General features: G+C 38.7%; 2 protein-coding genes and 1 pseudogene across 2 annotated transcripts; all 3 read right to left on the bottom strand.

Moving 5' to 3' along the window:
- Window positions 1-815: 815 nt before the first annotated feature.
- LOC125419535 (uncharacterized) lies at window positions 816-1,310 on the bottom strand. Its single transcript, XM_048465736.2, has one exon. It carries the CDS (start codon window positions 1,308-1,310, stop codon window positions 816-818), a length of 495 nt encoding a protein of 164 aa, XP_048321693.2.
- A 4,149-nt stretch (window positions 1,311-5,459) lies between these two features.
- LOC107425677 (photosynthetic NDH subunit of subcomplex B 2, chloroplastic-like) lies at window positions 5,460-7,110 on the bottom strand (annotated as a pseudogene).
- A 3,073-nt stretch (window positions 7,111-10,183) lies between these two features.
- On the bottom strand, window positions 10,184-10,654 carry LOC107425680 (uncharacterized). Its single transcript, XM_016035695.3, has one exon. It carries the CDS (start codon window positions 10,652-10,654, stop codon window positions 10,184-10,186), a length of 471 nt encoding a protein of 156 aa, XP_015891181.2.
- Between the last annotated feature and the right edge of the window lie 14,118 nt (window positions 10,655-24,772).

Here is a 24,772-nt window from a genome sequence, read left to right as displayed (position 1 = left end):
AAGGTCTATAAATGCATTGAACAACAAGCCTAAGCTTTGCACAATTAATTTTCATTTTAAATTCATATAAAGATAAAAAGCTAACAAGGTAGTATAATATTGGTGTTATTAGTTTTTTATTTGATACATGGTGCTTATATGAGATTTTTTAAACTTGAAAAATAACTAGGTCCTTAAGAATTTGTTCGGGACTTTGCTCACATTATTTCATTGCTTTGATCTTTTATTCATAGTAAGGTAAGTTCACTGTACTTTTTTGTTGCTCACATATAAAACTTTGTGATTATAAGCGAGGTCGCCCAATTTATGATAGGGGATAGCAATCTCTTAATTTAAAAATTTTGGTTAAATACATGCAATTGTCATAATCAAACGGTAATAGATGGTTGTTATGGTGGACAAACCGTGCCAATAATAACATTACTATAGAATAAAATAAAACATGCAAAAAGCTAGAGATGAAGGATTATTTGGTTAATAATTATAAATTTTTTCACTTTACCAATTAATTTCATAGACTCCTAATTCATGATATGTCTTTGGTATATAATTAGATGGTGCAAATGCAAAATTAAGCAATGACAACCGAGACACAACAGCAAAATATAAGGAAGACAAAGCAAACAACACAATTCTTCTCCTTTATTTAGTAGTATATACAGTCGTTAACAGTTATTTACCATAGCTATAGGCTAGGTATTATATAAATACCATTAACGATCTGCATGTTCATGTGAGAAGAAAGAAAACATACATATATTAGTGTGTGTGTATGTATATATATATATAGATATAGTATTTTTTTAATATAAGCATTACACACCAATCACGCTGAAAATTTGTCCAATCAATACAAGAATATTGCCAAGCAGTCCAGGGACAATGGTAAGAACGCCAAGAGGGGTTCTAAGTACTCCACGGGGAGGGAAAACAGTGCAGTTGACGAGCGGGAGGTCGACAAAGAGGGCACAGTCTGTTGTGTTAAAGAGAAGGCCCTGAACCACGTTGAGAGTGACGTTGTAAAAACCGGCGGTGTTGGTGACGGCTTGTGCGAGAGTGGTCCTGCCTCCATCGCAGGACAAGTTGACAAGAGCACCAACCACAGGTGGGCTGGGGACAAAGGGAATAGGAGTCCCGGTGACCGTGCAAGAAAGGACGCCAAGAGCCTGAACTTGAGCTACGATAGTGGAATTTGGAAGCACGGAAGGCAAGGTAGAAAAGGGAGGCAAGATCTGAGCTGATGAGGATGTGGCTGTGGCAAGAACCAAGATGGCAAGGAAGAGCAAGTATGCTGAAGGATTTTTTGCCATTGTTTGCAATCTAGCCATTTTATGATATCAGGGTTTATTGAGCTACTGCTTGTTAATTTTTTTTTTTTATTTTGTTGTTGTTCTTGCAGATATTTGGAAGAGCCACTTATGGATTTATATACTACTAAAAAAAAAAAAAAAAAATACTGTTTAAAGGATGACTCTAGCTCATGGATGTCAAGTTGGCCAAATAAGAGATTTATCGCTATTTTCCTAACCTAGTTTGGAATTTATTGACGTTTGGAATCATTGACGTGGCAAGTGCAAAGGATTGTTGTTTGATCAATTAAATTATTCAATTTTAAATTATTAATTTATATGACATTTAACAAAACATAACTTTTAGAGAGTTGTTCAATTATCAAAACCTTCCTAATAAAAAACCAACAGAATATTTATTATCAGTTTTTAAATTATTTAAAAAACTAAGATTTAAAAATATATATATTTTGTATTATACAAGTCTAGTAAAATATTAAAAGCAAGAGAAGATAAAATAAATCTTATTAAAAATTATATAAATCCAGAATATATTTTTAAATATCAATTCTTAAAATAATTTAAAAGCTTATAAAAAATGTCCGAATGATTTTTAATAATGATCTTAACTTAAAATTTTATATTTATATATATAATTTTGCTATAATGGATTTATATATTTATTTTATGGTAAATATCTCACAACTCACTATATCTGATAAGATGTATGATTTTTATAAATTTATTTATTTATTTTTTTCATCTCATTTGATATGCTAGGACGTAAAATACCCATTATAATGTAAGTGTATAAGCTTACCATAGCACAACCGTATATATACAAAACCAAGCTCATATTATGTGTCAATAAAATTTTATTTATCAACCATTAAATCATTTAAAAAGTTAAAATTTAAAAATATATTTTCTATATAAAATTTATTTATTTTTAACAGGATTTTGGAATTTTACCAAATTTATTTTCAAATTTCAAATTTTTAAAATAATTTAAAAGTTGATAAAAAATTTTAATATTAAAATTATCAAGTGTATTTGATGTGAGATCCACTCTATATATGCTGACTTTGCTTAATTATAGCCATGCCAAACTCTAGCTGAGGTTAATTTAACCATTACCGACTTTTTATTCACCAATTGGCATGCTATGTACATAGAGATATGCCCCTTATGCATTTTAATGAAATGGGTGGTGGTCAAAGGCCTTAGTCGCCTTTACCCTTCCGGCGGCTATGTGAGGATGTCTTTTTAGAAATTAGGCCATAACTACCATCACTTTTTTATTTTTTATTTTTTATAAAAACTATATCTATCTTCTTTTTTATAAACTTTGTGGATACTTTACACTACAATTAAAAGCCCTTCTTCATATATATATATATATATATATATATATATATATATATATATATATATATATATATATATAATTTTGCTATAAAAAGCATATGATCTTCTCAATAGTGTGAGCACGTAACTTTTATGCAATATGTTGCGATGTCTGACGTTAGATTCGCAATATAAAGGAGGATAAATGCTTTCTATGGTACATTATATATAAAGTATGGTGACCTGAGGAGGAGGTTATCTTATCTCCCAGCTATTAAAAAAAAGTAACCCTGTTTTTCACCGATTGAGAGAGGAAGGGCATTATATATATACAACAAAAAACTAAAATAAATGGCATAAGTATTTGCAATTTCTAAAAGATCAATTGGTGTTTTAAGTAAAATGACCAAACTAGAAGAGATGTTTTAAGTAAAATGATCAATTGGTGTTTTAAGCCTGATGTTGTCTCTCTAAAAAATCTGCTTTACTTTATTGGCTACTGTTTTGATGATAATAAAATGAAGTGGGACTTGCATGGCATATACGGTCCTTGAAGGCTATAATTCCCAACGTTGACCAGTAGTTTTGTTGAATTATGCCACAAAACAGACAGAAAGACTGTAGTTTTCCCAACTCACCACATTGGGTGAGATGTATGGCTTTTATAAATTTATTTATTTATTTTTTTCATCCCATCAAATATGATGGGATATAAAATACTCATTATAATGTAAGTGTATAAGCTTACCATAGCACAATTATTTATAAAAAGACCAAGCTCATATTATGTGTCAATAAAATTTTATTTTTCAGCTACCATATCACTTCTAAGAGCTAAGATTTTAAAATATATGTTCAATAGACAATTCATTTTTTCATAAAATTTTACTAAATCCATTTTAGACCACTAGTTCATTTTTAAATCTCAATCTTTAAAGTAATTTAAAAACTAATAGCAGATTTTAATATTAAAATCTTCATGTGGATCTGATATGAGATCCACTCTATATATGCTGACTTTGCTTAATTATAGCCATTCCAAACTCTAGCTGGCGGTTCATTTAACCGTTACCAACTTTTTATTCACCAATTTGCATGCTATATATACATAGAGATATGCCCATTATGCATTTTAATCAAACGGGCATTGTCAAAGGCCTTAGTCGCCTTACCCTTCCGGCGGCTATGTGAGGATGCCTCTCTACTTCTGAAATGGAAATTAGGCCATAACTACCATCATTTTTTTGTTTTGGTAAGAACCATTACTGTCGTCTTTGTTATAAACTTTATGGATCAGTGACATTGCAATTAAAAGTCCTTCTTTATATATATATATATATATATATATATATATATATATATATATATATAATTTTTCTACAAAAAGCACATGATCCTTTCCATAGTGTGAGCACATAATTTTATGCAACACGTTGCGGTATATAATATTAGGCGCACACTATAGTGGAGGATAAATAGTATAGCTATATGTATATATAAAGTATGGTGAGCTGAGGAGGTTATTTCTCTGCTATTAAAAAAAAAAAAAAAAAAAAGAACTATGTGTTTCACCGATTGACAAAAGGAAGGGTATTATATATATATATATATATAGATGCAACAAAAAACTAAAATAAATGAGAAGTATTTGCAATTTCTAAAAGACCAATTGGTGTTTTAAGTAAAATGACCAAACTAGAAGAAATGTTTATGTAATTTACCCAAATAAGAAAATCCAATTTTGCTCAATGCTACAAACTACTGGTCAATGCTTTGCAGCTTGATCCAATTTTGTAGCTTTAACAATGTTTTTATCTAGTGAAATTATAGTTTAGATTTTCAACCAGATTTTACTCCTGTGAGTGAAACTAGATGTGAAGAATAATGTATCTGAATAATATGAAGCTTGGTGTTATCTCTCTATAAAATCTGCTTTACTTTATTGGCTACTCGTTTGATGATAATCAAATGAAGTGGGACTTGTATGGCATATATGGTCCTTGAAGGCTATAATTCCCAACGTTGACCAGTAGTTTTGTTGAATTAAGCTGCGAAACAGACAGAAAGACAGGTTTAACAATTGAAGTTCTTTGCTCTGTCTGCAATTTAATCATAGAGATTATTTTTCATGTTTTCAGATTGCTATATCTCTAAAAGAATTTGATTGGAACTGGGGGGCTGCTAAGAATGATCCCAAATCTTTTGGTGGAAAGTTATAAAAACTTTAATACTAAAAGAACTAATAGCTTCATCACAATTCTGTATGGATTTTTTATTATCTGGAATGTTATTTTGGTCATTGCTTGTTGGGTTTTTATTTGGTTTGGACCAATAAGACAACTTTTGATGTTAGCTTAATGGAAGCAGTACTTGTTCAAAACTGATGAGGCCCTTAAACATCTTGCTTTTGTTTGCTTGGTGTTGCCTTTTATATGCATATATAAAGACTGTCCAAGTCCAAATCCGAACTTCTAGAAATTTGGACATACAGGGTTCATTTTTGGTTCCAGGATGAATGACACTCAGAACTTAGGTTTTTTTTTTTTTTTTTTTTTTTTTTTTGGGGGGGGGGGGGGGGGGGGAGTGTTTAATTTTGGAATCATTATTTTCATTAGAAAGGGGAGAAAAAAGAAAAAAAAGAAAAAAGAAAGAACCATACATTAAACTTGGACATAAATTAAGTTGCTTTTATAGATTGGAGGAACTGGTGTGTAGAACTTAGTTGAAAAAGAAAATGGGGTGAAAAATAAAAGAGAAAGAAGGGGGGCAAAAAATGAAAGAATGAACTAAAGAAGAAAATGGAAATTTTATATGAAAGATTAATTACAAGTTATCATGCTCAATAACTTTTGCTCCTCTCCAATCCTCACCAGGCTTCACAATAAGAGGTACCAACATGGAATCAGGACCAGTGCATATGAAATATTCCTTCCCATATTTTTCAAAGAAAAAGCCAGGGCTTGATAAGTATATCTCCTCAAATCCCATCCTTATTACCCTGAAGAACATTTCTCGTCCTTGAAAACGGTAACAATCATGTTAGAGTTGCTAACTTAATTAATAGACTAATAATGGTGTGCCATTTTTCTATCTGTCAGTATTTGATCCCATTTCTTTTTGCACAAGTAAAGTTTCGTTTTGAAAAAGTTCAAATTCTACCACATCACTTTGTAAACAAAACTTGGCTTTGATTAAAAGAATGTCAATAGCAATGTACCTGATCAAGAGTTTCATATTTTGAAGGTGGCATGTTGTAAAATGCCTTCACTCTCTCTTTAGGACGGGTTGCATAAACTCTACTAAGCTTGTTGTTCAGAACGGTAAAAGGCACATCTTGACAAGTCTACAAACCAAGTGTCTTTTTAGGCTCATAACCAAAAGCAAACAATCCAGGATCTTCCGTTTTCATTGCTTAAGCAGGTGATAATATTTCGAAAGGGGTGATAAAGGAGGGCGTGAGTAGGAGGAACAGCCTCATAGATCTTGGATTGCTGCCCCATTTTGCCTTTTGAACTTGAAATGTCTGAGTATAGCATTTGTACAAGTCACATTCTTCTTTCTTTTGTTCTTCACAATGTGTGCTATAGCCATGCTTACTGGATGTAGCGTAACAACACAGATTAAATTAAGTGCTCCACTGGTGCAGCTCAGTTCGACCTGCAATAAAGAAGCAATGGCATAGGAAAAAAGGAAAGAAAGAAAAGAAGAACATTTTCTTCCCTGGTTTCATCATTTTAGAACTATTTACTCTGATTCTCACAAAGATATGATTTAGGCATTTTACCCACTCAAGAATCCCCTTTCCAAAACTCTCCTACTACTTAAATTCAACTAAATAACTACTGGAAGGTGGACAAATTGGACAATAAGTACCCAACATAGCTTTGGTGGAATTGGACACAAAACACTAGCAATAGGAAAATAGCTACTATAGCAAGGATTTTGGAGTAAATAAACCAAATGAGGCCTAGATTTTCATTGAGAAAATTAGAAGCATCAAGAACGATACCATCTGAACCTTTGCAAATGGAACAAGACAGCTGAATTAAGCAGTACCTGGAGAGCATCAATGGCATCAGAATCAACATCTTTTACAGTCCATTCAGCAAGCATAAGTGACCCTTTGATCCAGGCTCTGATGCCTCATTGATGACCAAACCAATCCCTCCTTTGGTTCTAGTAGAGGCTGAACCATTTGCAGGAATTGTATAAAGAACCTCCTCAAAGCCATCATCTTTCCAGTACACTTTAGGCTTGTATGAAGTAACAAGAGCATCAAGTACTTGTAGCTTTAAGGAACTACCATTCCTTACATTAGCTGAACCATTGGAATGTTGTCGGATTGCGAAAATTTAGTGCCTTTCCTGCTGAATTTCTCATTAAGGTTCTCTGGAACTGAAACTGTGGTTGTTGCATGGGAACAAGCCTTTACAATGTTCGGTTTGGAAAGAGATAAGGAAAGAGCAGAAGGCATTGGGAAGAGCAAAGCAAGCTCTTCCCAGTTTCAGCAACACATACACCATTGGCTTTGTCTATAAGGCTAATCAGCAAATAAAATATTTGTTTTGAAGTAAATAGAATAGGAAAAATCAGCAAATAATTATGAATAACCAAAACACAAAAATGAATTCCCTCCCAAGTCCTAGCAATAAATTAGTGAGGTTGGTCTACTACCAAATACTTATCGTAACTCCATTAAAAATAAAAAAGTATTTGTAACGTTTGCAACGTTTTTATATTTTGAATGATTTTCCATAATGGACTTTAATGGGCCTTTATGAGCATTATGTGTGGCCTTTTAACTTTCCAAACGTGGGTTTTTGGAAAAGAAAAAATAGAGAATAGTGATTTGTACTCCTTCTTCACGTTTGTTTTTTTTAAAATAGATAGAGAAAAATTAGTTTTCAGAATTTTTTGGTTAGTGAGTGTGGTAAAGATTAAGTACTCTAAAAGTTCGAGGGAAATCCAGGTGGTGTTTTTGTCTAAGATTTCGAATCCATTGTATCCTGAGAGACTACCATCGGAAAACACTCGCACCAGTAGGACGGAAATTATCTTAAGGAAACTGTGGTATGACACAGGCCTCAGACCATTTTTTCAACCAGTAGATTAAAGCTAAGGACATTCAGGTTCTTAATTTTATTTTATCAATTTTTATAAATTTTATTTACATTTGTAGATCCACATGTATATACACATATATTATATTCCCACAATATTTTTTTACAGTGTTAACCCCTTGTGGAAGAAAATCTCCCACATCAAGAGTCTTCAAGAACAATTGGCGTTATTGCCATAGTTTTATTGCTTTTTGCTAAGCTATTCTGTCTTACAATATCTTCCAACAACCCAAAAAATAGCTAAAACAAACTTAATCTGCTTATTTTCTTAAAATTTTGAAAGCGTAAAATAGAAAAAACACAATTAAATAGCATGGCATAAACCCATTGTCCCATGGAACATTGTCCAGAGATGAAGTTATAGTTAATTTACAACCCAAAATCTAAAGGCAAACTAGCTAACTCCAAAATTTCACAGCTGTTGGCCTTCTTAAACACAAGTCAACCCTCTTTCACACATTCGCTAAGGAAATGGCATGAATTAATCATTGCCGGATAATTATGGAAGATAAACGGCACAAGGCTTGGTTTGGAATCCCATTGGAACTATATAGGATTCGATAAATAGTAGTTTTTTTTCCTTTTTTGAAACAATTAGAGATTAATTTGGAAAATGCTTTAAAGAGGTTTTGCATTTATTGAAAAAAGTTTGAAAACGGATATATAACAAAGATATGAATAATATTGATCACTTTCAATAACAAATATATCAACCAGGATTTGCTCTAAATTTTTAAATGTAAAATTTATTTATGGTTTACCCAACCTGATAAAGTTCACTTTCCCAAATATGATTTTAGTAAATCATCAAATCTTACATTATATCATTGTTTATTTTTAAATCACAAGTATTGAAGTGATATGAGGGCTTGCAATGGAGGACTTGCACCACTCTGTTTTGCCAGCAGCCAACTTAAGCATGTCAACTTAGTTATCTTCTTCAAGCCACTTACTTGATGTCTAGCTTCCCAACTGGTAGACAGTTTCTTTTCACCAAGATCAATGAAAATGGGAGAAGTTAGTTGATTCTTCTGAAGAACCAGGAAGCGAAGCACTATGCCCAGCGGGGGACGGCAAAAGAATTGGCTCCGAAGAAAGAAATTGGATGATAAAACCTTTTGATTGATCTGATGTGAGTTTCACTCGCTGATATACACAGTCAATATTTTTTCAGGATATCTAATGGATTTTTCATTAGTACTTTTGTTATTAGATCTTAAATTACTTCCAAGATTAGAATTTAAAAATAGATTTGGGATTTATAAAATTTTATAAAATGTTAAAATCAAAGTAAAGTAAACCTTATCAGGACTTACAGACTTCAAATATATGTTAAATTTTAAAAATGATAAGGTAGATTGTTCCTCATGTAAGAATTTTATATGTATATGTCATATTTAACAACTGTCAGATGCTTGTTTACCATTTTCAGTCATGTAATTCTTGTTGAACAAATTGTCAAGCACATGCCTAAATTCTAAACATATAAAATTCAACTTTTCCTTCACCCTTTACAAATTCATTATTAAAAAAAAAAAAATTACAAAGGCATCTTTAATAATTAAGAATTTATTACCGAGACTTTAATATGAATTTTGAAAGGTCTATAAATGCTTTGAACAACAAGCTTAAGCTTTGCATAATTAATTTTCATTTTAAATTCAAACAAAGATAAAAGGCTAACAAGATAGGATAATATTGTTGCCATTAGTTTTTTTTTTATTTTATTTATTTATTGGATTTATGGTGTTTATATGAGATTTTTAAACTTGAAAAATAACTAGGTCCTTAGGAATTTGTTTGGGACTTTGCTCATATTATTTCATTGCTTTGACCTTTTATTCATAGTAAAGTAAGTTCACTACACTTTTTTTTTACTCACATATAGAGATCGCCCAATCTATGATGGGGGATAAGCAATCTCTCATTTCTAAGAGTTTGGTTAGATATATGCAATTGTGATAATCGGACAGTAATAGATGGTTGTTAAGGTGGCAACCTCGCGAATAATAGCATTACTATAGAATAAAACGTAACATGCAAAGAAGCTAGAGATGAAGGATTATTCGGTTAATAATTATAAATTAATTTCCTTTACCAATTAATTTCAGTCTCCTAATTCATGATATGTCCTTGGTATATAATTAGATGGTGCAAATGCAAAATTAAGCAATGAAAATAGAGACACAGCAGCAAAATATAAGGAAGACAAAAGCAAACAACAAATTCTTCTCCTTTATTTAGTATTATGCATAGTCATTAACAGTTATTTATAACTTGGTATTATATAAATACCATTAACGACCAGCATGTTCATGTGGGAAGAAAGAAAACACACATATATTAGTGTGTGTGTGTGTGTTTGTGTGTGTATATATATATATATATATATATATAGATATAGTACTTTATAATTAAGGATTACAGTCAAATCGCTCTTAAAAGTTCTCCAAGATATACACGAATTTCGTCAATCACGAGAGGAAGTTGGCTAACCGTTAAAGGGACAATGGAAAGCAAGCGAAGAGGGGTTCTAACTAGTCCAGAGGCAGGGAGAGCAGTGCAGTTGGCGAGAGGAAGGTTGACAAAGATGGCACAGCCTGTTGTGTTAAAGAGAATGCCTGGACCCACGTTGAGAGCGATGCTGTAAAAACCGCCGGCATTGGTGACGGCTTGCCCGAGACTGGTCCTGTCTCCATCGCAGGACAAGCTGACATTAACACCAACCACAGGCGGGCCAGAGGGAGGCAGAATCCTTCTGACCGGGCAAGTAACCCTGCCAACAACCTGAACTTGAGATCCAACAGCCACATTGAGAGACGTGGCGGATGAGGATGTGGCTGTGGTAAGAACCAAGATGGCAAGGAAGAGCAAGTATGCTGAAGGATTTTTTGCCATTCTTTGCAATCTAGCTACTTTGTGATATCAGGGTTTATGTATATTTATTTTGTTGTTGTTCTTGCAGATCTTTGGAAGAACCACTTATGGATTTATATACTTCAAAAAAAAAAAAAAAATACAGTTTAAAGGATGACTTTAGGCCTATGGATTTATTGCTATGTTCCTAACCTTGTTTGGAATCTATTGACGTGGCAAGCGCAAAGGATTGATGTTTACTCAATTAAATTATTCAATTTTGAGTTATCAATTTATATCACCTTTAATAAAACATAACGTTTTACATAGAGAGAGTTATTATATTATCAAAACCATCCAAATAAAAAAATCATCACAACATTTATTATTAATTTTTAAATTGCCATAAAAATTAAGATCTAAAAATGTATATATTTGTGTATTATACGAATCTAGTAAAATATTAAAACCATGAGAAGATACAATGAATCCTATTAGGATTCATATAAATCCCGAAAATATTTTTAAATCTCAAACTTATAAGAAATGTATGAATGATTTTTCAGTAGAACAATTTCAACTTATAAATTCATATATATATATATATAATTTTGTTAAAATATATTTGCATATTTATTTTATGGTAGGCATCTCACAACTCACCACATTTGATGAGATGTATGGTTTTTATAAATTTATTTGTTTGTTATTTTTTTCATCTCATCAAATATATTGGGATGTAAAATACTCATTATAGTGTCAGTGTATAAGCTTACCATAGCACGACTATTTACGAAGCTCATATTATGTGTCAATAAAATTTTATTTTTCATCCCTCAAATCATTTTACGAGCTAAAATTTAAAAATATATTTTCTATATACAATTCTTTTTTTTAATCAGATTTTAAAATTTTATTAAATCCATTTTAGACTATTAATTCATTTTCAAATTTTAATCATTAAAGTAATTTAAAAACTAATAAAATATTTTAATATTAAAATCATCATGTGGATATGTAATGAGATCCACTCTATATATGCTGACTTTGCTTAATTATAGCCATGCCAAACTCTAGCTGGCAGATCATTTAACTGTTACCAACTTTTTATTCACCAATTTGCATGCTATGTACGTAGAGATATGCCCATTATGCATTTTAATGAAACGGGCGTAGTCAAAGGCCTTAGTCACCTTACTCTTCCGGCAGGCTATGTGAGGATGCCTCTCTAGTTCTGAAATGGAAATTAGGCCATAACTACCATCATTTTTTTGTCTTGGTAAAAACCATTACTATCTTCTTTGTTACGTAAATTAATGGATAATTGACATTGGAATTAAAGGTCCTTCTTTATATATATATATATATATATATATATATATATATATATATATATATATAATTTTGTTATAAAAAGCACACGATCATTTGCATAGTATGAGCACCTACGTTATGCAACATGTTGCGGTACCTAACGTTAGGCGTGCACTATAGAGGAGGATAAATAGTACAGCTCTATATATGTATAGTATGGTGAGCAGAGGAGGTTATTTCTCTGCTATTAAAAAAATAATAATAACTATGTTTTTCACCGATTGACAGAAGGAAGGGTATTTTATATATATATATATAGATGCAACAAAAAACTAAAATAAATTACATAAGTATTTGCAATTTCTAAAAGACCGATTGGTGTTTTAAGTAAAATTACCAAACTAGGAAAAATGTTGTGTAATTTACCCAAATAAGAAAATCCAATTTTGCTTAATGCTACGAACTATTGGTCAATGCTTTTCAGCTTGATCCAATTTTGTAGCTTAACAATGTTTTTATCTAGTGAAACTATAGTGATTTTACTCCTGTGAGTGAAACTAGATGTGAAGAATAATGTATCTTAATAATATTAAGCCTGGTGTTATCTCTCTATAAAATCTGCTTTACTTTATTGGCTACTGTTTTGATGATAATCAAATGAAGTGGGACTTGTATGGCATATATGGTCCTTGAAGGCTATAATTCCTAACGTTGACCATTAGTTTTGCGACAGAAAGATAGGTTTAACAATTTAAGTTCTTTGCTCTGTCTGCAATTTAGTCATAGAGATTGTTTTTCATGTTTTCAGATTGCTACATCTGTAAAAGAATTTGATTGGAACTGGGGGCTGCAAAGAATGATCCCAAATCTTTTGGTGGAAAGTTATAAAACTTTAATATTACAAGAACTAATAACTTCATCACAATTCTGTATGGAATTTTTATTATCTGGAATGTTATTTTTGTCACTACTGTTTGGGTGGTTTCGACCGGTAAGACAACTTTGGATGTTAGACTAATGGAAGCAGTACTTGTTCAAAACTGATGAGGCTCTTAAACATATTGCTTTTGTTTGCTTAGTGTTGCGTTGTTTATGCATATGTAGGGAAAAAGTGTAACACCCCGTCCCAAATCGCACCGGAATCCGTGCACGTTGACCGTTGACCGTTGACCGTTGACCAAAGGGGAATTGCGAGATGACTAGGGTACCGCGGCGAAGTGCATGATGCCACGAGTTCGTAGACTGGTAGCACGTCGAAAACGGAGCTACGGTTTGAAAGTTATGGACGAAACAAGTTGCGGTCCAAACTGTCCAAGGGGTGCCGGAGTTGACTTTTTGTTTATGGGGAATTGAGCTTTGACTCATGCATGGTTGTGAAGTGCTCGTCAATACGAGTTCACAGACTAGCGGCACGCTCAAAACGGACATCCGGTTAAAAAGTTATGGACGTTTGAAGTTTACCGGATACTGTATTATTTTAATGTTTTTTGGGTCGGTGAACAGTGAAATGCCACGTGTCAACTTCTGATTGGTCCACGTGGCATGAACAGTGTCACACAAGGGTTTTTATTTGTTAAAATTCTCGGGGAAGAGAGAGAGAGAGAGAAGAGAGAGAAAGAGAGAGAGGAGAGAGAAAGAGAGAGAGAGAGCCACCGCCGGCCACCGGAGTTTTCCACTGTTCTGGCCGAGTTACTGTACACGCACCGGACAAAAAAGCTTGCCCACCTCATTTCCGGCAAAACCTCCAAATTTCACGGCGAACGGCCGCCGGACGCGCCCGGATCGGACGTCCGAAGTTTGGCGGCGATTTTTCCCCTCCACCGCCGGCCACCGCGAATCGGCACTATTCCGGCCATTTTCCGGCCACACGCGCCTGACAGCCTTGATCCTCTCCTCAAGTCCGGCCTACCCACCAAAAATCACGGCCATCGGACCACCGACGCGCCGGGATCGGAGCGTTTTCCGGCGAGGGGTCGAAAATCTTCAAACGGTGATTTCTCCGCCGTCCGACCTCCGTTTTGCTCACCGTCGGTCCCGTTGGATTGCTCTCCTCACGATCTACAAATCTGCAAAATTTCACAGCCAACGGCCACCGCCGGAAAATACTGTTCCGGTGACCGTTGCCGGTGACCGTGGCGGCTCGCCGGAAAATACTGTTCCGGCGAGTACCCGAAATTCCGGCCAGCTCCAGTCCGCAGTGTTCGACCTCCTGAATCTGAATCCGGCTTCCGTTTCCACCAATTCACGACGGTTTGGGAGAATTGCGGAGCCGAAACTCGAAAAGCTTTCCGGCGAGATTCCGACCCCGTCGGGTTCGATCACCGGAAAGTAAGACCGAATCCGTGATCCTCATCACGCGAGCTTCGATTCGGTATATAACTCGTAACCCTTAGATGTCGCTTGGTGTTCGCTCCCCGGGTATCCATTTGGGAATTACCCGAATAAAATATTAATATTTTTGGTTTGTACACTGTGGTTGTTTAGGTGCACGCGCGAGTAGTGGAGTGGATCCCGAGGAGGATCTTAGTTGATTTGCGCTCTCCAGGTGAGTGACCCACCTTCAAAAATTATTTTGGGCAATTAATTAAATTTAATTGGTATTTAATTTAGTATTTAATTACGCTCATGTGGTGTGGTTTAATTATGGTTTTAATGCGGTTTAATTTAATTTATTTGTTATGCATGAGCAAGGTATGTTTCGGTATTAATTTTACGTGGTTTCAAATGTGATTTCTCGGGCATAATTGGGTTAAATATTTTGTGAAAATATTTGGTTAAATTTTATAAATTATGCCCGCGGTATTTTTATGGTTGCATTTTGTATTTCGAGAAAATTGTGGTTTGTTGTTATCGCTGTTTCGTACCGGGTGTCAGGACCCGTCCAAAGTTCCCCACCGGAACCCTAGACAAGCCCTGATCCCAGGGAAACCCTACCGGACCCTTCTGTGGAAGATCCGGCAGAACCTCCCCTAAGGGATGAACTTACCACAAAATTTCCTGCACTGAAAACACACTTCTATAATTGTTCCCTTATTCCTCCCACAGTACGACGAACTGGTTCCACAAATTTCAGCACTCCAAAATAAAAATACAGTAATCCAGTGCAATACAAATACATAAGTGTCCCATACAGTATACAGAGCTTTATGAAGTACTACAAAATACAGAATACAGTAAAAGTGAAAGAAATAGTACAACTGCAGTAAAAGAAGAACAAGGTACTGCACGAACAAATACAGCGAGGAAGATCGAGTCCGCTCCGAGTGAACACCGACTACCTGGTACCTAGAGGAACGAAATTTAAGAGTGTGAGATGCTAATCATCTCAGTGAGCGACCCTACTACTCTACACTATCATACCACGGTAATAGGTATATAAATAATAATTATTTGGAAATAATAATGTCTCTCAAAACCCTTACAATTCTCTCAGTTGGAAAGGTTCCCCTTTTAAAACATTTTCACAAAACCCTTTATTCATATTTCCCGAAAACCAAGACATCAATTAAATACCAGAAGCGGTAACAATTATATTTTTAATTCTAATTCAGTTTCCAAACATTTTATTTTTAAAACACAGTTCTGAAAATCATTTGATGCACCCACTATATACCAGTGGCGCCAACAGTACCCAGCGTCCCAAGGTACCGCCAGACAGGAGGTTATAGAAAGAAACCGGCATACGGTCGCGTGGCGTCCCACTGCGCCGCTGCTAACCTGGTGTCCCGGCCAAAGGGGGGTGGCCGCCCTCTCCGATGGCATCCACAGGACACCCTCATAATATCAACCGCGCGCTACTCACACCCACCTGCGCGCTAATCACAACCGTGTGCACACTAACCATATCACATATACCATATCACATAATCAGAACACCAGTACGTGCACGGTGCATCTAAAAATCATAAAATCCACAATTTAAATTATAAAACAAATTTCACATTTTTCATAAACATAGCGGGCATAATCCATCCGCTTGAACCGGGAAATTCTCCACAATTTCCTTATAATTAATACCATAAATCCCATGATTTTCAAATCCACCAACTCCCAAATCCATCAATTCAAATATCCACATTTTTTCCAAGCATAAATAATTTCTCGAAATATCATAATCAAATCCCATAATATTTTATGGGCATATTTCATAAAAATTGAAATCACCAACATAACCAAATATTTTCCTTGAAATATTTGAAAATCAAATCGTGCCCAATTTACCATTAAAACCACACCAATTTCAAAATCCTCAAAACCATAAAATAATTCCACACGGCATAAATTTGTAGAATTCGCATTTTCTTAAATCCAATAAATTCATAAATAATTCTACAATAAATCCAATAATTATTTGGCACATAGAAATTAAATTCCAAATATTTAATTCACACATAATATATTCATCAATTAAATTCCCCAAAATTAATTTGAAGGTGGGTCACTCACCTTGTGCACGTATCTCAATCAAGATCCTCCGCAGGATCGACTCCGCTACTTGCACGTGCACCTAAAACATCCACAGTACCAAAACCACAAATATTAATATTTTATTCGGGTAATCCCCAAATGGGTACCCGGGGAGCGAACACCAAACGATAACTAAAATTTACGAATTATATACCGAATCGAAGCTCGAGTGATGCTAATCACAGATCCGGTCTTAATTTCCGATGATCGTACCCGACGGGGTCGGAATTTTATCGGGAAGCTTTTCGGGTTTCGGCTCCGCAATTCTCCCAAACCGTCGCGAATTGGTGGAAACGGAAGTCGGATTTGGGTTCAGGAGGTCGAACACTGCGGACTGGAGCTGGCCGGAATTTTCGGGGTACTCGCCGGAACAGTGATTTCCGGCGGCCGCCACGTCACCGGCAACCGTCGCCGGAACAGTAATTTCCGACGGTGGCCGTTTGCTGTGAAATTTTGCAGATTTGTAGATCGTGAGGAGAGCAATCCAACGGGACCGACGGTGAGCAAAACGGAGGTCGGACGGCGGAGAAATCACCGTTTGAAGATTTTCGACCCCTCGCCGGAAAACGCTCCGATCCCGGCGCGTCGGTGGTCCGATGGTCGTGATTTTTGGTGGGTAGGCCGGACTTGAGGAGAGGATCAAGGCTGTCAGGCGCGTGTGGCCGGAAAATGGCCGGAACAGTGCCGATTCGCGGTGGCCGGCGGTGGAGGGGAAAAATCGCCGCCAAACTTCGGACGTCCGATCCGGGCGCGTCCGGCGGCCGTTCGCCGTGAAATTTGGAGGTTTTGCCGGAAATGAGGTGGGCAATCTGGCTGGCCGGCGCGTGTACAGTAACTAGGCCGGAAAAACGTGAAAATGACCGGCGGCCGGCGGGTCCTCTTTCTCTCTTTCTCTCTCCTCTCTCTCTTTCTCTCTCTTCTCTCTCTTTCTCTCTCTTCCCCGAGAGTTTTTTCAAAATTAAAACCCTGCGTGACACTGTTCATGCCACGTGGACCAATCAGAAACTGACACGTGGCGTTTCACTGTTCACCGACCCAAAAAAAAATATTAAAATAATACGGTATCCGGTCAACTTCAAACGTCCATAACTTTTTAACCGGATGTCCGTTTTGAGCGTGCCGCTAGTCTGTGAACTCGTATCGACGAGTACTTTACAACCATACAAGAGTCAACTCACAATTACATCACAAGAAAAAGTCAACTCCCGGCACCTTTTAGACAGTTTACACTTCAACTTGTTTTGCCCATAACTTTCAAACCGTAGCTCCGTTTTCGACGTGCTACTAGTCTACGAACTCAGGGCGTCATGCACTTCGCCACGGTACCCTGGTCAACTCGAAATTCCCACCGAGTCAAAAAGTCAACTTTGACCCCTTCGGTCAACGGTCAACGGTCAACCTCGGTCAACGTGCACGGATTCCGGTGCGATTCGGGACGGGGTGTTACAGCCTTCCCCCCTTACAAAAATTTCGTCCTCGAAATTTCCGCACGTCACTGGAACAGATACGGGTACTGCTCACGCATCTGTGCTTCGGGTTCCCACGTTGCTTCCTCGACCAAGTGGTTCCGCCATAAGACCTTAACTAGAGGAATAGTCTTGTTGCGTAGCGTGCGTTCCTCGCGATCCAAAATCTGTACTGGCTGCTCCACATACGAAAGATCTTCCCTTATCTCTATATCCGGACTCTCGAGTACGTGCGAAGGGTCTGCAATATACTTCCGTAGCATCGACACATGAAACACGTTGTGTACTCGAGCTAGCTCTTCCGGTAACGCCAACCTATACACCACCGGGCCAATCCTCTCCGTAACCTCGTAAGGCCCAATATAACGAGGACCCAACTTACCTCGTCGTCCAAAACGTACTACTCCTTTCCATGGAGATAGTTTTAGGAATACCCAATCTCCTACCTCGAATTCCAAATCCTTTCTACGCACATCGGCGTAACTCTTCTGTCTATCTTGGGCAACCTTCAATCGATCCCTAATGATCTTCACCTTGTCCAAGGTCATCCTTAAATACTCAGATCCGATCGCATTAGTTGTTGCAAGGAGCCTCTCTTCTCCTACCTCACTCCAACACAAAGGTGTCCGACACTGCCTCCCATATAAAGCTTCATACGGGGACATTCCAGTACTCGCTTGATAACTGTTGTTGTAGACAAACTCTATCAGTGGCAGTTGTTCATCCCAGCTACCGCTAAATTGCATAATGCAAGACCTTAGCATGTCTTCTAATGTCTGGATTGTGCGCTCTGCTTGTCCATCAGATTGTGGGTGAAAAGCGGTGCTGTAGTTAAGTCTTGCTCCTAGTGCATCAGCCAACTTCCGCCATAGTCGTGAAGTAAAGCGCGGATCTCGATCGGAGACGATGGCTAACGATACTCCATGAAGACTTACAATGCGTTGCACGAACAATTGGGCTAACTTCTCGGGCGAAAAACGTTCTCGTACCGGTAGGAAGTGTGCCGACTTGGTGAGACGATCAATGATTACCCAAATGCCGTCGTACCTTCTAGGTGTGGAAGGAAGCTTGAATACGAAGTCCATGTTGAGTTCTTCCCACTTCCACACAGGAATCGGTAAAGGTTGGAGTAGTCCCGAAGGCTTCTGTCTTTCTGCTTTCACTTGTTGACAAATCAAACACTTTGATACAAAGTCTGCCACTTCTCTCTTCATACCAATCCACCAATAATACTTAACAAGCGTCCGATACATCTTGGTACTCCCGGGATGCATCGCATACATCGAGCTATGCGCCTCCTCCAAAATCTCCTTCTTGAGTCCTGGGATATCCGGAACGCAAAGTCGTCCTTTATACACGAGGGCTCCATCCCTCCTTATGGAAAATTCCGGATCAAGACCTTCTTGTACCTTGCCCTTAATTGTCCTCAACTTAGGATCTTCCATTTGGGTCTCTACTATACGATCCACCAACACCGGTCGTACCTGGAAGCTAGCCATGAGAACTCCTGAAGGATGCATATGCATTAACACCCCCATCTTCTTCAACTCCACCATGAGAGGTAGTTGGATGACTTGGATGTGAGCAAGGGATCCAGTAGCCTTCCTACTCAAAGCATCTGCCACTACATTCGCCTTACCCGGGTGATAGTCAATCACACAGTCATAATCCTTTAACAACTCCATCCATCGCCTTTGCCTCATATTTAACTCCTTCTGAGTGAAAATATACTTGAGGCTCTTGTGGTCGGTATAGATTTGGCACGTGGCCCCATACAAGTAGTGCCTCCACTTCTTTAGAGCAAAGACTACCGCCGCCAATTCTAAGTCGTGCGTAGGGTAATTCTGTTCGTGCTGCTTCAATTGCCGAGATGCATACGCTACCACCCTTTAATTCTGCATTAGCACGCAACCCAACCCTTGATGGGATGCATCACAATAAACTTCAAAACCTTCATTCCCATCAGGTAAAGTTAAAACAGGTGCGGATGTCAACTTTTGCTTCAACTCCTGAAAACTCTGTTCACACCTGTCCGTCCAACTAAGTTCAACATTCTTTCGGGTCAATCTATGAAGCGGCCCGGCAATCCTTGAAAACCCTTCAATAAAACGACGGTAGTAACCCGCTAATCCAAGAAAACTTCGTACCTCCCTCACAGTGGTAGGGCGCTCCCAACTCAACACTGCCTTTACCTTATCAGGGTCCACATAGATACCTTCTGCCGACACGATATGTCCGAGAAAACCCACTTGATTCAACCAGAATTCACACTTGTCGAATTTAGCATATAGCTGATGCTGTCTTAGAGTTTGGAGCACTCTCTTCAAATGCCTCACGTGCTCTTCTTGGCTCCTTGAATAGATCAGAATGTCATCGATAAATACAATGACAAAATGATCCAAGTACGGACGAAACACCCTATTCATCAAGTCCATGAAAGCTGCTGGGGCATTGGTGAGTCCGAACGACATCTGTAACACCCCGTCCCAAATCGCACCGGAATCCGTGCACGTTGACCGAGGTTGACCGTTGACCGTTGATCGAAGGGGGTCAAAAGTTGACTTTTTGACTCGGTGAGAATTTTGGGTTGACTAGGGTACCGTGGCGAAGTGCACGATGCCACGAGTTCGTAGACTGGTAGCACGTCGAAAACGGAGCTACGGTTTGAAAGTTATGGACGAAACAAGTTGCGGTCCAAACTGTCCAAGGGGTGCCGGAGTTGACTTTTTGTTTATGGGGAATTGAGCTTTGACTCATGCATGGTTGTGAAGTGCTCGTCGATACGAGTTCACAGACTAGCGGCACGCTCAAAACGGACATCCGGTTAAAAAGTTATGGACGTTTGAAGTTTACCGGATACCGTATTATTTTAATGTTTTTGGGTCGGCAAACAGTGAAATGCCACGTGTCAGCTTCTGAGTGGTCCACGTGGCATGAACAGTGTCATGCAGGGTTTTAATTTTGAAAAACTCTCGGGGAAGAGAGAGAAAGAGAGAGAAGAGAGAGAAAGAGAGAGAGGAGAGAGAAAGAGAGAGAGAGGACCCGCCGGCCGCCGGCCATTTTCACGTTTTTCCGGCCTAGTTACTGTACACGCGCCGGCCAGCCAGATTGCCCACCTCATTTCCGGCAAAACCTCCAAATTTCACGGCGAACGGCCGCCGGACGCGCCCGGATCGGACGTCCGAAGTTTGGCGGTGATTTTTCCCCTCCACCGCCGGCCACCGCGAATCGGCACTATTCCGGCCGATATACAGTACACGCGCCATACACCCAGCATCCTCTCCTCAAGTCCGGCCTACCCACCAAAAATCACGGCCATCGGACCACCGACGCGCCGGGATCGGAGCGTTTTCCGGCGAGGGGTCGAAAATCTTCAAACGGTGATTTCTCCGCCGTCCGACCTCCGTTTTGCTCACCGTCGGTCCCGTTGGATTGCTCTCCTCACGATCTACAAATCTGCAAAATTTCACAGCAAACGGCCACCGTCGGAAATTACTGTTCCGGCGACGGTTGCCGGTGACGTGGCGGCCCGCCGGAAATTACTGTTCCGGCGAGTACCCCGAAAATTCCGGCCAGCTCCAGTCCGCAGTGTTCGACCTCCTGAACCCAAATCCGACTTCCGTTTCCACCAATTCGCGACGGTTTGGGAGAATTGCGGAGCCGAAACCCGAAAAGCTTCCCGACGAAATTCAAACCCCGTCGGGTACGATCATCGGAAATTAAGACCGGATCTGTGATTAGCATCACTCGAGCTTCGATTCGGTATATGATTCGTAAATTTTAGTTATCGTTTGTGTTTTGACCCCCCGGGTACCGGGTATTATTTACCCGAATAAAATATTAATTTATTTGACTGTCTGTGAATTTTGTTCTAGGAGCACCGGTGAGTCGTAGAATTGATCCCGTAGTGGATCATGGGTTAATTGCGTGCTCCAGGTGAGTGACCCACCTTCAAATTAATTTTGGGGAATTTAATTGATGAATATATTATGTGTGAATTAAATATTTGGAATTTAATTTCTATGTGCCAAATATTTATTGGATTTATTGTAGAATTATTTATGAATTTATTGGATTTAAGAAAATGCGAATTCTACAAATTTATGCCGTGTGGAATTATTTTATGGTTTTGAGGATTTTGAAATTGGTGTGGTTTTAATGGTAAATTGGGCACGATTTGATTTTCAAATATTTCAAGGAAAATATTTGGTTATGTTGGTGATTTCAATTTTTATGAAATATGCCCATAAAATATTATGGGATTTGATTATGATATTTCGAGAAATTATTTATGCTTGGAAAAAATGTGGATATTTGAATTGATGGATTTGGGAGTTGGTGGATTTGAAAATCATGGAATTTATGGTATGGATTATAAGGAAATTGTGGAGAATTTCCCGGTTCAAGCGGATGGATTATGCCCGCTATGCTTATGAAAAATGTGAAATTTGTTTTATGATTTAAATTTATGGAATTGATAATTTTTAGATGCACCGTGCACGTACTGGTGTTCTGATTATGTGATATGGTATATGTGATATGGTTAGTGTGCACACGGTTGTGATTAGCGCGCAGGTGATGTGATTAGCGCGCAGGTGGGTGTGAGTAGCGCGCGGTTGATATTATGAGGGTGTCCTGTGGATGCCATCGGAGAGGGCGGCCACCCCCCTTTGGCCGGGACACCAGGTTAGCAGCGGCGCAGTGGGACGCCACGCGACCGTATGCCGGTTTCTTTCTATAACCTCCTGTCTGGCGGTACCTTGGGACGCTGGGTACTGTTGGCGCCACTGGTATATAGTGGGTGCATCAAATGATTTTCAGAACTGTGTTTTAAAAATAAAATGTTTGGAAACTGAATTGGAATTAAAAATATAATTGTTACCGCTTCTGGTATTTAATTGATGTCTTGGTTTTCGGGGAATATGGATAAAGGGTTTTGTGAAATTGTTTTAAAAGGGGAACCTTTCCAACTGAGAGAATTGTAAGGGTTTTGAGAGAAAATATTATTTCCAAATAATTATTATTTATACTTATTACTGTGATAATATATGGTATAGTAGTAGGGTCGCTCACTGAGATGATTAGCATCTCACACTCTTAAATTCCGTTCCTCTAGGTACCAGGTTGTCGGTGTTCATTCGGAGCGGACTCGATCTTCATCGCTGTTTTACTTCGTGAAGTACCCTGTTCTTCTTTATTGCAGTTGTACTATTTCTTTCACTCTTGTTGTATTTATCTTGCACTGGATTACTGTATTTTTGTTTTGAAGTGCTGAAATTTGTGGAACCAATTTGTAGTTTGTGGGAGGAATAAGGGGATATTTTTGAAGTGTGTTTTCAGTGCAGGTGAATTTGTGGTAAGTAAATCCCTTAGGGGAGGTGCTGCCGGATTTTCCGTTGGTATTTCCCTGGGATTAGGGCTGTCTAGGGTTCCGGGGAAGGAATTCTGGACGGGTCCTGACAACATCACTAGGAATTCATAATGTCCGTACCTCGTCCTAAAGGCAGTCTTAGGAATGTCCGACTCTCGGATCCTTAACTGATGGTATCCCGACCTTAAGTCGATCTTGGAGAACACCTTGGCACCTTGGAGTTGGTCGAATAGATCATCTATCCTTGGCAACGGATAGCGATTAGGAATGGTGACCTTATTAAGTTCTCGGTAGTCTATACACAGCCTTAGACTACCATCCTTTTTCTTTACAAACAAAACTGGGGCTCCCCACGGCGATATACTTGGTCTAATAAACCCCTTATCTACCAAATCTTGCAACTGGACCTTTAGCTCCCTTAACTCCGCTGGAGCCATCCGATACGGTGGTAGAGAAATAGGCACGGTGCCTGGAATCAATTCAATGGGAAAGTCAACTTCCCTTTCCGGAGGCAATCCTGGTAACTCCTCAGGAAACACGTCCGGGAAATCCCTCACAACGGGCATGTCTTCCAACCTGACCCCACTTACTCGGGTATCTATCACATGAGCCAAATACCCATGGCAACCTTTATTCAGTAGCTTCTTGGCGGTAAGGGTAGATATCAACCTCGGTAAGGGCCTTCCAACTCCTCCACGGAATACTACTTCTGGCAACCCTGGCCTCCTGAATGTAACTTCCTTGCTGAAACAGTCTACAGATGCATGGTTCCTTGCCAACCAATCCATGCCCAAAATTACATCAAGTCCGGACAGATCCAACAGGATCAAGTCCGCCTCCATCACTTGATCTTCGATGCAGAAGAAACATTCCTTGATTAACTGGCTAGGCCACAAGGATTCTCCTGCAGGAGTGGCTATTTCTAGCAGACATTTTAAAGGAGTAGGGGTCATACCGACCCGAGTGACGAATTCCTTGGAGATGAATGGATGTGTTGCTCCCGGGTCTATAAGTACTAATGCATCATTACCAAATATATTCAACGTACCTGCCACGACGTCCGGTGTAGCTAGGGCCTCCTGCTGCGTCATCGCAAACACTCGACCCTGCCCTGTCTGCTGGGGCCTCCGTCCTCTACCCCTGCTCGGTCCAACAGGCTGTGGGACTGATCCCGATGAACCTCCTACTGCATAACTCCCTCGGGAACTCTGACCCCGCGATCCACTGGCCTGATGTGATGGTGGGCTCGCCCCTAACACTCCCGCCTCTCCATAAGGGCAATTTCTCTTAATATGTCCCGCCTGTCCACACTGAAAGCACACACCCTCAAACTGGCAAATCCCATGGTGTGCTCTATTGCAACGTCTGCAGAATGGCTTGGGGCTAAACCCAGAGTGCTGATATGAGCTCGTGCCGCCGCTGATGGAATGGCGCGCTGGTTGGGGCATACGATAGCCACCTCTCCTCTGAAATCTGCCTCGAGGGCTGAACCCACCACTGTCTGAGCCTGAACTATGACTCTTCTTAGATGCCCCCTGTCGA

Source organism: Ziziphus jujuba, chromosome 11, assembly GCF_031755915.1.
Source record: "Ziziphus jujuba cultivar Dongzao chromosome 11, ASM3175591v1".
In the NCBI taxonomy this organism is placed as follows: Eukaryota; Viridiplantae; Streptophyta; class Magnoliopsida; order Rosales; family Rhamnaceae; genus Ziziphus; species Ziziphus jujuba.
Note: the sequence above shows the minus strand (reverse complement) of the source record. Positions and strands in the feature narration are given on the sequence as shown.